This window comes from Dromiciops gliroides, chromosome 1 (assembly GCF_019393635.1).
Source record: "Dromiciops gliroides isolate mDroGli1 chromosome 1, mDroGli1.pri, whole genome shotgun sequence".
Lineage (NCBI taxonomy): Eukaryota > Metazoa > Chordata > Mammalia > Microbiotheria > Microbiotheriidae > Dromiciops > Dromiciops gliroides.
Window position 1 is genome coordinate 44,516,362 of NC_057861.1, and position 14,881 is coordinate 44,531,242.

A 14,881-nucleotide genomic window follows, 5' to 3' on the forward strand; every position below is an offset into this window, starting at 1 on the left:
TTCTAGACCAGGGTTTCCAACCTCTTTTGGTCTTCTTGGCTTTTCATAAGACCTCTTGTACCCCCCCTTCACCCCCAGCCCCATTCAATATAAAAAGAAATAAATCCTAGCATTTTTGTATATTCAAATAAATTGATTTTTCATAACGACAACTTCATTGGGCACATAATACCCTTTCAGGATCATAAAGCTGTTAAATTTGTAATAGAGCTGTCCCATAAGTGCATGAGAACTTCCATCCTTCTTGTCCGTCACCCATCTTTCTTTCTTTTACTCAGCGGAGCTTTTCTGGAAAGAGATTTCCGCGTGGCATAATCAGCCTCTAGTTTGTTTCTTGTGTTAGATTTGATTGAGAACCTCCCCGAGAATCCTGATTCCCAGAGAGCCTGTTATAAACGGAATTAAAGCCTTCAGAGCACTCTGAGTCAGCCTGGGATAGGTTTCTCAGAGGCTACACCAAAAATTGCATAACCTCATTGATTGGAAATCAATTCCAAGTCTCAGGTTCTTGCGGAAATCAATTAGCTTGTTTTTGACTGCTAGGCTATCACGGATTTTTTTCCCTAGCTCAATAAGAGTTGGGCTTCACGTCCAAATCTCATTCATTGGGTTTGGGTCAGTAGGAATTCCTCCTTCAACTCTCATGTTTACACCATGAATGCTCCGGCCCCTTTTCTCTCCAGTCCACAAATGTTTTTTTCAATAATACTCCACTGGTTTCTGGGATATTTAAGCAGCATAATATAATGATTTACCAAGTCCCCAGCTTCCTGCCCCTTCCCCCCATAACCTTCCCAATTTCATGGTATCTTTTTTTTTTTTTTTTTTTTTTTGGTGAGGCAATTGGGGTTAAGTGACTTGCCCAGGGTCACACAGCTACTAATTGTTAAGTGTCTGAGGTTGGATTTGAACTCAGGTCCTCCTGAATCCAGGGCCGGTGCTCTATCCACTGCGCCACCTAGCTGCCCCACCTTCCCAATTTCAAAGGAATTACTCTTCTAGCATTGCCTAAAAGAACCTTAGACATTATCAAGTCCAACCTTGGTTGCTTGTTGTCTTCCCCCATTAGATCATGATTTCCTTCGGGGTTAGGGACCATCTTTTGCCTCTTTTTGTATCCTCACTGCTTAACATAGTGCCTGCTGCTACGCAGTAGGTGTTCAGTACATGTTTATTGCCTGACTGATTGGTAGAACTTAATTGACTTTTCCTAAGGTAACAAACAGAGTTAGTAAGGAGCAGAGCCGGGGTCCAAATCTAATGCCTTTAGCTCCAAAGCTGAAAATCAGCAAGCCTTTAATTAAGCACCTACTATGTGCAGGGCACTGTGCCAGGGAGCTACAAAGGAATACAAAGCCCCTCCCCTCCAGGGCTTCAGCTCACATTCTGTTGGTTTCTACAGCTCCAAAATTGCTTTTCCCATGACAAACTCTTCTGTGAGGTAGGTTAGGTTAGGTATTGTTCTTCCCATTCTGCAGGTAAAACAATTGAGGTGTGCTAAGTAAGTAGCAGCAATGGAGGATCATGGCATGAGAGCTGGAAGGGACTGCATAATAAAATCGTCTCTCATTTTATAGATTGTGAAACTGAGGGGGGGGGGTGTCAGCCATCCCAGTATTTGACCCCAGTTCCTCTGCCTGCAAATCTCTCTGTACTGTACCACCTGAAGACATTGGCCACACAGGCTGCCACTCTCAGGACTGACCACACCTCGGGCCTAGGTGGCAATGACCAGACTTTTGGAGCTGTGCTAGTCTGGCAGAGTCAGCGATTTTCTTCCCAAGTGTTGGAAGAGCTAGGCGTTAGCCTCCCTTGGTTTGGCCCCTGAGGGCAGAACAAGGAGGTTGGATGGAAATGAGGGGGAGCTTTCTACAGGTTGTAGCTGTCTATCCCCCAGTGGGGTGGACCCCCTAGGGAGGGAGTAGCTTGTGTATGTCCTTCCTGCAGGTGGGATTCTCTTTGAGATATAGGTTGGATCAAGATCTGAATTCTCTGATTCAGTGATTCTTAAAAGGGAAGGAGCCTGGGGCTCGTGGGTGTGTCATCAAGGCAATTGACCAACGTTTACTTAGCTCACCTGTTCTTTGTCAGGCCCTGTGCCCAAGGATGAGAGGCCCACGCCTTCCAGAAGAGCCAGGCTTGCCTTCCAGCTCAGTCAGGCCTCTGGGAGAGGATTTTATAAACCTGGAGAAAATCCCCAGCCTGCTTGCCGTCTTCTCAACCACTAACAGGGCTTCTTTCCAAGGATGGGGATGAGAACATTGGGCATGGCCACTAAGGGTCCTGCCCCGAATGATGCTTAGATCTTGTTGGCACTGAACTGTGATAGTTTCCTTTTCATTGCAGGGCCTCCCTGGCATTCAGGGGAGGGAGACCCCAGGGTCAGTGTGGCCCCCTCCCATGGCCTGATGGTAGCAGTTCCCTTTGGCTGTCCCTAGGAAAAGGCGGTGGTCATCATAACAGATGTTTCCATAGCATCAGAATGTCTCCAATGGGACTCTGACAACCTGTGTGCCTCAGACCAGTCCGGCCCTGACCTCTGTTGTTGTTCAGTGGGTTCAATCTTCTTGGACTCTTCATGATCCATTTGGGATTTTCTTGGCAAAGATACTGGAGTAGTTTGCCATTTCTTTCTGCAGATCATTTTACAGATGAGCAAACCAAGGCCAGCCTGGATGAAGTGACTTGCCCAGGGTGACACAACCAGTGTCTGAGGCCGGAGTTGAACACTGGAGTTCAACTGGTTTTGTGTTCTCGGTATTCTTATTGTCAATATTTCCTCCTGTGTATTCATTACTTTCTTAATTGGGACTCTATGTTAGGGCCATCCTCTGTGCACTTGTAGAAAGACTGACCCAGTCTACTTTGTACTGGTCTTATTAACTGGGGTGTGATCGATGAGCAATCCTGTCTTCCAGGTCTGCAGGAGCAGGGCCAGCCTCCCAATGGGGAGCCCAGGGTCAGAGTGACTCACCTGCAGGCCCCCAGTATCCTTAGTGAGATCCTTCCCTCTCCATCTGATATTCTGTTCTTCTCTCCTCTCCCCACCCCCTTAGAGAACTCCCAGGTAAGGAAAGTCTCTCTGCCAATGTAGGTGGAGCTTTTCTCAGCAATTTCTGTTTGGGGTTTTTTTTGTTTGTTTGTTTGTTTTTTGGTGAGGCAATTGGGGTTAAGTGACTTACCCAGGGTCACACAGCTAAGTATTAAGTGTCTGAGGCTGGATTTGAATTCAGGTCGTCCTGAATCCAGGGCCAGTGCTCTATCCACTGTACCACCTAACTGCCCCAATACCACCTAGCTGCCCCTGCAATTTCTAATCTTAGATAATTCTTCACTTGGCTGGGGTCATGCAGCCAATATATGTCAGAGGCAACATTTGAATTCAGGTCTTCAAGGCCAGCTTTCCATCCACTTTACCTCACTTCCTCTCCAGAACATGTGTATTTAAACATTAGTGTGACTGGGTGGTTTCCAGAGGGGCGGCGGGAGGACAGGGGCAGCATATTATATACATGTCAGCCCTTGAGCTGAGCTTTGAAGGGAGCTAGGAATTGTAGGAGGTAGAGGTGAGGGGGAACATCCCAGGCCCAGGAGTGGAGACCCGAAATGGAATGCCATGCAGCAGGAACAGCAAGGAGGCCTGTTCATCCTTCTCCTGGGCACTGTGCTCCCTACCTAGTTAGGGAACTGATGAATCTTTGCGATTTTCATTGGGTTAAGAATGGATGCTGCTGGTTGTGGTGGTGTTGGTGGCGGCGGCGGTGGCGGCGATTGATTGATTTGCATATGTTATAACACCTGATCCTCACAACAAACTTGGAAAGTTGATGCTATTATCCCCATTTTAGAGGTGAGGAGACTGAGGCAGAGAGAGGTGACTTGACTTTCCCAGAGCCCCACAGCTACTAAGGAATTACATCTCTTAAGTCCAGCACCGTAACTACCTCTCCATCTTGCTTCCTAGAATGTCCCTTCTCAAGGGCAACTGCCCCACCTCTAGGAAAAGGGGGAAATGAGGTTTGGTATGGGCACAGGGGGACACAGAAGAAGTTAGTCTAGGGTTAGGGGTGAGCTCCTGTGGGCTCTGCCGGGAAGAGGAGTCACTGAGTGTTCAAATCATCAGCCTCGGTCTCCATTTTAGCATCTGGGCCATAGGATTTTGCCAAGGGCACACTGGGAATGAGCTACAATATGCCAGTCTCATAAGGGAATGGGGGCAAACAAGGAAGGAGCAGGCTCTCTGGGTTTCTAGTTTTGTATTAGTTTAATTAGAGATAATTGGAAGCAGTCTTGGCAATTTTCTGGAAAATGATTTAGCAAGAGGAAGCTGTGCATCCTGTGCTTTTAAATTTAAAACAAAAGACAAAACCCAGCTCCTAGCCCTTCCTTCCCCTCACATACATGCACAGGGATACCTGAGCACACACATGTATGTACAGATATGTATATACAAACATCCCCTGTGAGAGTCCCCATAAACCTTCCCTCCTTTGCCTTCACTGAGGACAGCGAGCCTTTAACGAACCTTTCTTTTCTTGTTTAGTTTAGGCTTTGTCCATCCTTTTGGGCAGCAAGCTAAAAAATGTGTGTCCAACATAGGTAGTGTTCATAGACTTGGGAGAAGGGAACTCAGAGAAGGAAAACTGAGGGCCCTTAGGAGAGATGTTAGTTAGCCACATTCTGAATCTAGGTCCACCAAGCTGATTGTTAAATTTTCAGTGTGAGTATTTGCACCCTGGAAATCAGCAAACCTACTTACCAGGCTTGGTTTATTGTCTGGGATTAATTAAGAAAGTGATGGAAGAAATGTTAATAATGCATGTAGTTACCCCCCCCCCCCCAAAAAAAAATGCACGTGGTTTTCCCCACCTGGAGAGTCGGTTGTTAAACATTTGCCAGCATACTATACCTGTGCACAGACTCCAAACCCAGGGCTCTTCCCACTACAGTACAGTCCTGGACCTCTGAGCGGACCTCTCCTTGGGTGTCCTGGCTTAGTCATTGCTGGGGCAGTGGATAGAGTACCAAGCCAGGAGTCAGGAAGACATGAGTTTGAATCCAGCCTCAGCTGAGATCCCAGATGGTTTCGAGCCGGCAGGGACGTCTGAGGTCATCTACTCTAAACACCTCATTTTTCAGAGAGCCTAGGGTCCGAAGCTGGATTTGAACTCGTGTCCTCTCACTCCACATGGAGCACATCTTCCTGTGCCTGGAATGTACTCTCTCCTCACGTCTGCCTCTGAGTCCTCTTTAAGATGCTGCTTGGGTTCCACCCTCTGCCTGATCCACTCCCACCTGGGAGCACCTGCCCTCCCAGATCTGCTCAGATTCAGTTGCTTTTTGTATTTGTACTTATTCACTGCACATTCAGGCTGTCTCTGTTTTCCCATGTTCCTGCTGTCTCTCTCCGTGACGATGTCACCCCATTAGGATCAAGGAGTAGAACTTGGATTTGGGTTTGATCTTTACAAACCAGGGCCTAGCCCTGTGCCTGACTTGTGCTCCTTGCTTGTACTGCTCACCCTGAGTCCCTTCACCTGCACCTCCACCTCCACCTTCCCAAGGCCCAGCTCCAATGAGAGATGCTAAGAGCACCTACTTCATGAGGGGAATGGGATGAGCATGTACACTCATAGATTCAGAGCTGAGGTCATCTTCTCCAACCCACTTATTTTACAGTCAAGATCCAAGTAGAACTGCCCAAAGCCATACAGTTAGTGATAATAATGATGATAACAACCACAATAGTAACTCACTTTTACCTGGTACTTTAAGATTCACAAAGCACTTCATGTCTTATCTCATCTGATCCACCCTTTGAAGTTGGTGTTCTGATTAGCCCCATTTTGCAGATGAGTAAACTGAGGATAAGAGAAGTTAATTCATTTGCCCAGTCACAGAGCTGGTTTGTTCCTGAAGCAGGATTCGTTCTCAGGGCCTCCTCACTCTGTCCGCTGGTCCACCTTGTTGACCACCCCCATCCTCAGACTCTCAAGCCCCATGCATTTGCCCCCCCTGTACTACCTCCTCAAACCGTTTTTGCAAACCATAAAGGTTTATATACATGTCAGCTATTATTACTGCTGTGACTCTGTCCCTGTCTCTGGGAACTGAGTAGTCTCCCTGTCTGCTTCAAGTAAAAACCTTTGGCCTCCTCCTGAGAATTGTTCTCACTTTGCTCTGTGCTGGGCTAGGACAGTCAGCTTTGGGACTGGGTAATCCAATTGTCTTTGACTCTTGCCGGTCAGCTTTGAGTTTTCTTGGAGATGAGCCCAGCTTGTTAACTGCTCCAATTGGGTGTGCATGGCCCCCTAGCCCCAAAAATGTGGTGGCGTCTGGGCCTGTCACTATAGAGGGGTCTAGGATCCCCGTCTGGGTCCCCAAGCCCTCAAACCTTGGGAAACACTTTGTCACAGACCTGCCTGTCTCCTTGTCTTGTTCTGAGACAACCAACTACAAATCAGCTTGGTTTGAGACATTTAAGAACTTCCTTCAGGTGGGGGAAGGGAAGAGAATCAAGCATTTAGATAGTATTTACTGTGTACCAGTGTATATATATTTATATAAAATCTCATTTTACAGTTAAGGAAACTGAGGCAGACTGAGGTTAATTGACTTGCCCAGGGTCACACAGCTGGTAAGGGTCTGAGGCAGGATTTGAACTCAGGTCTTCCTGATAAGGAAGTATCACTTATACTACCTAACTACCTCTAGGGTAGATGGGAAAGCTTATGTAACAGGTACTTTAGTGATAGATTTAGGACTCAAAGGGACTTTTTTTTTTTTAATTGAGGTGGAAACAGAGGGAGAGGAAGGGAAATGACTTGGCCAAGGTCATATCTTAATAAGTGGACGGGCTGGGATTTGAACCCAGGTCCTTGAACCACCCCATACAGTAATCTCACCTTCTAAAGGACTTCCAACAAGTTGTGGCCTCCTCCCCCTTTAGCTCCCAGAGGGTATATAGCCACGCTTCCCTTGCAGCCCACTCAGGTGTCTGTGCATCTGCCCAGTCACCTATTCATGAAGCATCATTCTGTCCTCTTTGAGGCAGGGTCAGCCAGAACTACAAGAGGCCGTAAAACCTTCCTTTGAGCCCCCACATCTAGCCAGGCCCAGTTTTGGGTTCCTGGTTCAAGGCCTCCTCTCTCAGTGCCTCCCCGTGTGCCGGATTGGGGAGCAGGACACACTGCTGGGGGAAGTTAGGCTGGCAGAGCCTTTCCAGCATTTGGGAGAGATGAGAAAAGAAGCTCTGAGCACGGAAAAGGAGACTCCTTGAAGGCAGAGACTGTTGGGTGGGCCCTGTGGCTGTTCTGAGTCTCCAGTTTTTGGTACACCGGGTTACACACCAGCTTAGTAGGCGTTTGTTGGATTGAATTGAAATGAATCAGAGGTAGAAGCGGTGTGTGGTGTGGGATGAATGAGCGATGCTCTTGTTTCTTTCTCTCCTGGTTTGGTTTCTCTCTCTGCCTATCATCACCCTTCCCCCCTCTCTGTTTTCTCTACCAACCACCCCAAATGCTAATAACCCTCCTTCTTGGTCTCTCCTTCTGGGATTTCTACAGTGGAGTTTTTTTGTAGGTAGGCTGCATGTGCAAGGATTAGTGCCACTGAATGTCTAGGGGTACCTCCCTGGAGGCCAGCTGCCTCCACTACTGGGGTCTAGGGAAGTGGGGGGAGGAGAGGGAACACCAAGGACTGTTTGTGAGTTTTCTAAATGGTTGTCCAGTAACCGGAAGGCCCAGTTGTTGGTGGGAGCAGTTGTAGACTTCAGAAATTGACACCCAGTGACAGAAAAGTCCTAGCTCGTGTGTGGGGCACTGGGAAGGTGAAGCCTGTGCCCTGGGACACCCCCAAGAAGCTGGGGAAGGGCACAGGGTGGAAGTGATTGACTGGGGAGGTTATAGATTTAGAGACCAGCCCAGAAAAGGTCCCTTCCCTCCTCAGTAGCCATGTCCTGCCCTGAGGGCTGCATCAGGACCTGCCTGGATCTCAGTAAGTGACCTCACCCTCCATGGGGAGAGGAGGGGCACCAGGGGCTGGTCTGCCCAACAAATCCAGGCCTCCCTTTGTTCATTGATTTCCTGGTTTGCTGTTCTCCCAGCTGTGACTCCAACCCAGCTGTGGATGTTACTGACTGTGAGCCAGAGAAGGGAGGGCTTAGGAACCGAGGTGGGTGATGGGGAGGGAAGTGGACAATGATGGCCCTCCCCCACCCCAGGGGAGGAGCATGAGACTGGGAGCAGTTGTCCACCAGGAGCTCCAGCGTCAGTCTCCTAGAATTCTTCACGCTTCACTTCATGAGAGGAGGAAAGGAGGATGGTATTAAGCATTTATGTAGCACATACTGTGTGCCAGGTACCATGCTGAGCACTTTACAGATTTGCTCTCATTCGATCGTAGGTATGAGTAGCCCTACCCTTTTCTGATATTATTGCTCAGTCTATCCATGCTTTTCCATCTTGGGTTGTTCTTGCACATCATTCAGTCAACACATGTTTATTAAGTGCCTACTGTGTGCTAGGAACTGGGGATAGAAAAACCAAACAGCCCCTGCCTTCAGGTAGCTGCCATTCGAGGGTGTGTGCGTGTGCGTGTGCGTGTGCGTGTGGATCTCGGGATTCAAAGATGAAAATGCAACCATCCATCCTGGCCATCATAGATTAGAATGGAGAGGGACCTTAGAGAATATGGAGGCTAGTCCCTCGTTTTTACTGATGGAGAAATTGAGGCTCATGACTTGACTTGGGGGGCAGGTTACATAACAATTTTGTGATCCTTTTATTCCCATCTGAGGTGTAAGGGGTTGACATTAACCGAGGGGAGAACAAACGTGTCCACGTAGAAGTCCTCAGACCAGCTTTCTTTTTTTTTTTTTTTCAGGGTGTCCCCAAAGTCCTAGTGGGCGTGGGCATGTGTGTGTGTGTGTGTGTGTGTGTAGGGGGGGAAGGTGTTACACTACCACACTAAGATTTTTGGGACACCTTTTAAGGTGGGGTGGTTTTTGTTTGTTTGGTATCTTAAAACCCGGTTTCATTAGTCTCTTGTCATCAGGGCTGTTTGGGATGTTGAGATCAAGCCTCAGTTGCAGAGCCGTCTTTTACTCAGACTGTCTTCTTTACAAATTCTTTCTGTCGGATGTAACCTGGCATGGGGCATGAGAGCTGGCTTTGTGTCTGACGTTTGGGGGTTTCCCCAAAACAGGGCCTGCCTCACTGTTTTTAAATACCCCAGTACTGATTGATTGATGTAGAGCTGTTATACATGTGAGGTTGGCCCAAGATCACACAGCTGATCAGTAGCAGAGTCTGGATTTGAACTCAGGTCCTCTGGACCACACAGCTAATGTTTGGGTTCTCTCTGATACACCCAGTCCTTTTGTGAGGCGGTGTCATGTCCTAGTAGCAAGTCTTATCAAATCCACACCTAGGTAGACACCTGGAGTAAGTCACTAAGCCTCTGTCTGCCTTAGTTTCCAAATCTATAAAATGGGGATAATGATCCCTTGCAGGGGGGAGGGTAGGAAGAAGAAAGGAACAAGTATTTATTAAGGGCCTACTGTGTTTGAGGTACTTTATAGGATCTCATTTGAACCTCATGGAAACCTTGTGAAGTAGGTGCTATTATTCCCAATTTACAGTTGGGGAAACTGAGGTGGAGGTTAAGTGACTCGCTCACGCTAGTGTTTGAGGCTGGGTCAGAACTGGGGTCTTCCTGACCCCAGGCTCTCTACCACTGAGCCTCCACTCAAAGGTGTTGTTACAAAGACCAAATGCAACCATTATTGCATTTGGTCTTTGTAACAAGTTTGCAAACTTTGCAGTACTATCCAAACAGGATGAGGGTCACAAGCAGGCCTTGAACCCGGGGCCAACTCTCTGGCCTTGACCCCACTTTGTCTTTCTGTTGCTATGTAAATAAATGTCAGTTAATATTTGGGAAGAAGCCCCGAGAGTTGGGTCGAAGGGGTTTTGGGGGTGCAGCAGAGAGTGTCTTTCTGAGGTGTCTCATCACACTCACCCTCCCTCCGCCTTCTTCTCTCCTCCCCTGCAGAAGGACATGGCCCTGAAGCCCCAGGAACGGAAGGAGAAGTGGGAACGACCAGCCAGCAAGAAGGCCCGGGAATCTGAAAACTGTCCCTCGGCTGAGCCCAGTGAGAACGGGCACGGGCCCCGTGACCCGGGGAACTCAGAACGGGAGGCTGAGCGGGGCAAGGAGCGGGTGAAGAAGAAGATCCCCTTCCAGCTCTCCACCCAGGTAGGCCAGCATCCTCACCGGGGTGTGGGGGACTGCAGCGAATGGGGAGAAGCTGCAGCTGTGTCCACGGGGAGAGGGGGGGCGGGGGCAGTCATGAGGACTCATTGAGACCTGGATGTCCAGTGGCTGAGAGAGAAGGGGGACACCCAGGAGGGAGGAAGACAAGGACTCTGCCAGCTGCCTGGCAGGGGTGGGGGAGGTGCAATCAGAGAGGTGCAGGACCTGGCGCATAGTTGGTAGGTTCTTAATAAATGGTCATGGTACTATAGAGTATTATGTTGGGGTCATTGAATCCTGACCCCCATTTCCTCTTAATGATCCCAGGAGATGAGCCCAATGGGCTGGAGAGAAGCCTTGAGTGCCCCATTCTCTCCCGGCCCTTTATCATTTGTGAAAGCACCTACGTCTTATCTCTTTCTGCCCAGATGGGTCTCAGGCTCTGGGTCGCCTGGGCACCCTCTTCCCTATGACCCAGGGAGCTGAGTGCCAGCCAGCTACTTGGTCTTGGGGAGTTGCTGGAGTCGGGGCACAGATCACCTCTGGTAGGGGTGAGGGTGGGCTGGGAGGGGCCTGGCCACCAAGGGTCAGGAACATTGTCCAACCTGGTTGGAAAGAAGGCAGCAGGGGCCTGTCCCCATGCTGGAGAGAGTCATAGATCGAAAGCCAGGGGACCTCAGAAGCCGCCTAATCCAACACAGATGGGGAAACTGAGGCCCAGGGGCTCAGCCAAGGTCATACAGTAAATATCAGGGGTAGATTTAAGCCTAGGGGCACACACTGCCAGGGTTCTCCTCCCACAGTGGGAGCTGCCATCCATTTGAACTTATGATGGGGCAAGCAAGCAAGGGAGTATAAGCAGAAGTGGATTTGGCTGCCAAAGCTGGGGAAATGGAGGCCCCTGGGGCAGCGCTGCCATCTCCCCATATCCTTGATCTGTGGCTGCTCTGGGCCCAGCCAGTCTCCCCCACCCCCTCGCTGCTCTCTGGCTTGTTTCCCTAATGCATGGGCTGGCAGGGCTCTGGTTCCCTCGCCTGCTGCCCTGCCCCAGGGAGTCCCTGTTCTTGCTGAGCCTTGAATTCTGCTGTCAGCCTTAGGCCTGGTTGGCCAGTGCCTACATCTGTGCCCTTGCAGCGGCCCAGGAGGTCCAAAGACATTCCGGGTAATGGACCTGCTCTTAGAACAGCCCAGCTTCAGATTACAGGGTCTCCACACCTGGGGATCCCCTCCATGTATTGTCCACACCCTCAAAGATTCTACCCCAGCCACACCAAGTTTGGGGGGTATCTGTCTAGTCATTAGTGCCTTGGGGGGGGGGGCAGATCTTTTCACCATTAATCACCATCTTTTTTTTTTTTTGTCCCTACATGCCTGGCACATAATATTTGCCTAATAAATACTCTATCTATCTATCTATCTATCTATCTATCTATCTATCTATCTATCTATCTATCTATCTATCTAGGCTGGGCAATGAGGGTTAAGTGACTTGCCCAGGGTCACACAGCTAGGAAGTGTCAATTGTCTGAGGCCAGATTTGAACTCAGATCCTCCTGAATCCAGGGCCAGTGCCCTATCCACTGTGCCACCTAGCTGCCCCCCCCAATAAATACTTTTTAATCAATAGCTCCAAGCTAAGGGTTAGTCCTGACCCTGAAACCAGAACCTGAAACTAAGAACCACTCATGGGTTAAGGGTCTGGGGGGGGTAACAGGGAGCTGCTGTGGCTATACTTAGCCTGATAGATTCCCAGCTGGAAAGGACCCATTGAATCCAACTCCCATTATTTTACAAGAGGCCTTGTGGGGTAATAGAATACCCAAATGGAGATAGGAGGACCTGAGTTTGAATATTAATTCCATCACTGGCTGTGTGACCCTGGGTAAATCACTGCTTAGCTTGGGAGTAATACTAACACCAACCTCCTGGGGTTGTGAGGCTCTCCCGAGATAATGTGTATAATCCCTTTGCGAGCCTTAATATTCTATACATGTATCAGTTGCAACTGTGTCATTGTTGTTATTATCATCATTATTGTTAGTATTATTGCTATTCTAGATGCTCAAGCTGATTGGTACAGAATGGGATTTTGAACCCAGGGCCTCTGACTCCAGAGTTCTCTCCACTGTATCTCAGATGACAGGTTGTGAAACTGCAGGTTTCAGGAGGGATCTCATTTGGGACTGGAAAGACTTGCTTTTATTTAATACCCTTGTCTGAGCTATAAATAGTACCCACGCACAATCATACACGTACAACCACACGAATATGTGCATATACAGACATGCGTACATGTGCAGGGAAATTTCATTGAGTCTGGAGGCAGAGGCAGCAGCAGAGACACTGATAGTGGCTGGGTTAAGACATTCTAACAGTCAATCAACAAACATTTATTAATTGCCTACTGTTTGCTCAGCCCAGATTAAGCTGACAAGGAATGAAACAGTTCTTGTCTTGGAGGAGTGGGCGTTAATACTTGGGGCACCTGAAAACAGGCTCATTGCTGCATGAAACATGTAACATATTTGAACGAGGCCAGGCAGTCAGGATCTGGAGCCAACCCTTGCTTCCTGCTTGAGGCAAGACCAGGGGCTGGTGATCTGTCTCCTCCTAGGGGATTTTTATATGTAATGATAAACTTCCCTCTGATTACTGTGTCCAGTTCTAGGTACCACAAGTTCTAGGATGGGGTGGCAGATTTGAAGTCAGAGTGCCTGAATTTGACTTGGCACTGCTACTTGTTAACTGTGTGACCTTAGGCAAGTGACCTTGCCTCTCTGATTTGTACTTATCTCATCCATCTCCCTGCCTCTCATCTCTCCAGGATCCTTCACAGCTGCCAAATTGATAATCTCAAAGCACCCTGGTACTCCGCTGCTCAAGTAGCCGCCATGGCTTCCTGTTGCCACAGATAAAATATCCACTCTTGTTTGGGGCATTTAAAGCCACTCAAAACTTGGCCATGGCCACCCTTTCTTCTTTTTTTTTTTTTTTTGCACATAAAACTTTATAGAGGGAGAGAAGCTGCTAGATGATCCAGTGTAGGATCGGGAAGACTGGAGTGAAAATCGAACCTTTCACTCGTTATAGCTGTGTGACCCTGGGCATGTCACTTAACTCTGCCTCAGTTTCCTCAACTGCAAAATGGGGATATTAATAGCACCTAATTCCTGGGATTGTTGGGAGGATCAAACATGTTAATATTTGTAAAACAGGCTTATTAGCACAGTGACCAACATATAGTAGGTGTTTTATAAATTCTCATTCCCTTCCCGGTCCACACCTAGCCAGACCAGTATCCTTGCTGTTTCCTATCTAGACCATTGCATCTCCTTTCTCCTTTCCTTTGCCCAGGCTGCACCACCTCCTCCAGGAAGCCTCTTGTGACTCTTCCAGTTGTGTTGCTCTCCCCCTCCCACTGTCTTGCTTTTGTAGGTATCCCCCTAGTAAGACTACAAGCTGCCTGAGGGCAGGCATAATGTAATTTATGTTGTCCTAGTATCTCTTGATATAGTTGGTAAAGTTTGGTTTTTTCAGACTATCAGTGCAGGAAACTCCGCCATTAGAGTTGGTGAGCCAGGCCATTAGAGAGGTTACATGGCTTGTATGTGTCAGTGGCAGATTTGAACCCAGGTCTTAAACTGAGGGAAAGTGTGTCCACTATACCCTATCTATAAAAGGTAATTAAGGGAAACTCAGGGGACTAGAAGGAGTAACTTAGTTATCACAGTAGATGATGTTAAGTCATATAGGTGTAGACAAAGTACTGGGCCTGGAGTCAGAAGGCCTGAGTTCAAATCCGTATCAGATACTTCTAGCCTCAGTTTCTTCATCTGTCAAATTGAAACAATAGTAGCACATAGATACTAGTCATGGCCAAGGATCAAATGAGATCATCTTTGTAAAGGGCTTCACAAATCTTAATGTTCTCTCTCTATATAAATGCTTGTAGCTATTATTACCACTTGTACTACCTGTACCATGTTAGAAATGCAGCTAACAAATAAATATTGCAGCTCAAGTAATACAAGTGTACAGCAGAGTGTAGTTAAAGGCTTCTTTAATACGTCTTCGTGAAGGTAGCCACTCCTGAATGTGGCAAAGAGCGCACCGAAGTGGAGCTTCAGCTATTTATTACCTACTCCTAGCGCCCAAAGGGTCCCTCACTCTTTTCCTCATTGGTTGAGTATTCAGAGTTTACAATCTTCCTGATATGTCACTACTTAATTTTAAGCAATCATATTCCAGTATTCCCAGCCCCCTCCATTTACATGCAGTATTGACCAATCAGGTTGTAGTATTCCAGTGCTCTGTACCTTACATAACTTGCAAAGAACAAAACTTAGGTCAGGAATTTGAAACTAAACTTACTCTCTGTTTTTATGGCTCTGAGAAGAGTCCAAATATGGGCTTTTCTCTCACCACCATGTTATGAGCAAAGAGCTGTGGAAACCTTAGAGAAATAGGAGTCACTCTTGTATCCAGTGCTTTTCCCCCTCTGTCCCCTTTCCCGTTAAAGTAACAGGTGAAAATCATGTTTCTCAGGCAGCTAGGTGGTGCAGTAGATAGAGCACCAGCCCTGGATTCAGGAGGACCTGAATTCAAATCCAGCCTCAGACACTTGACA

At 48.0% G+C, this 14,881-nt stretch overlaps 1 protein-coding gene across 6 annotated transcripts in view; it reads left to right on the forward strand.

The window, feature by feature from the left end:
- FBRSL1 (fibrosin like 1) overlaps positions 1–14,881 on the forward strand; it is a 307,120-nt gene that overhangs the window by 80,953 nt on the left and 211,286 nt on the right. For all 6 annotated transcript variants that reach the window (XM_043965816.1, XM_043965808.1, XM_043965826.1 and 3 more), the window contains exon 2: positions 10,054–10,257. In XM_043965816.1, the coding sequence (XP_043821751.1) occupies positions 10,054–10,257 (204 nt within the window). The remainder of the gene's footprint in view (positions 1–10,053; positions 10,258–14,881) is intronic.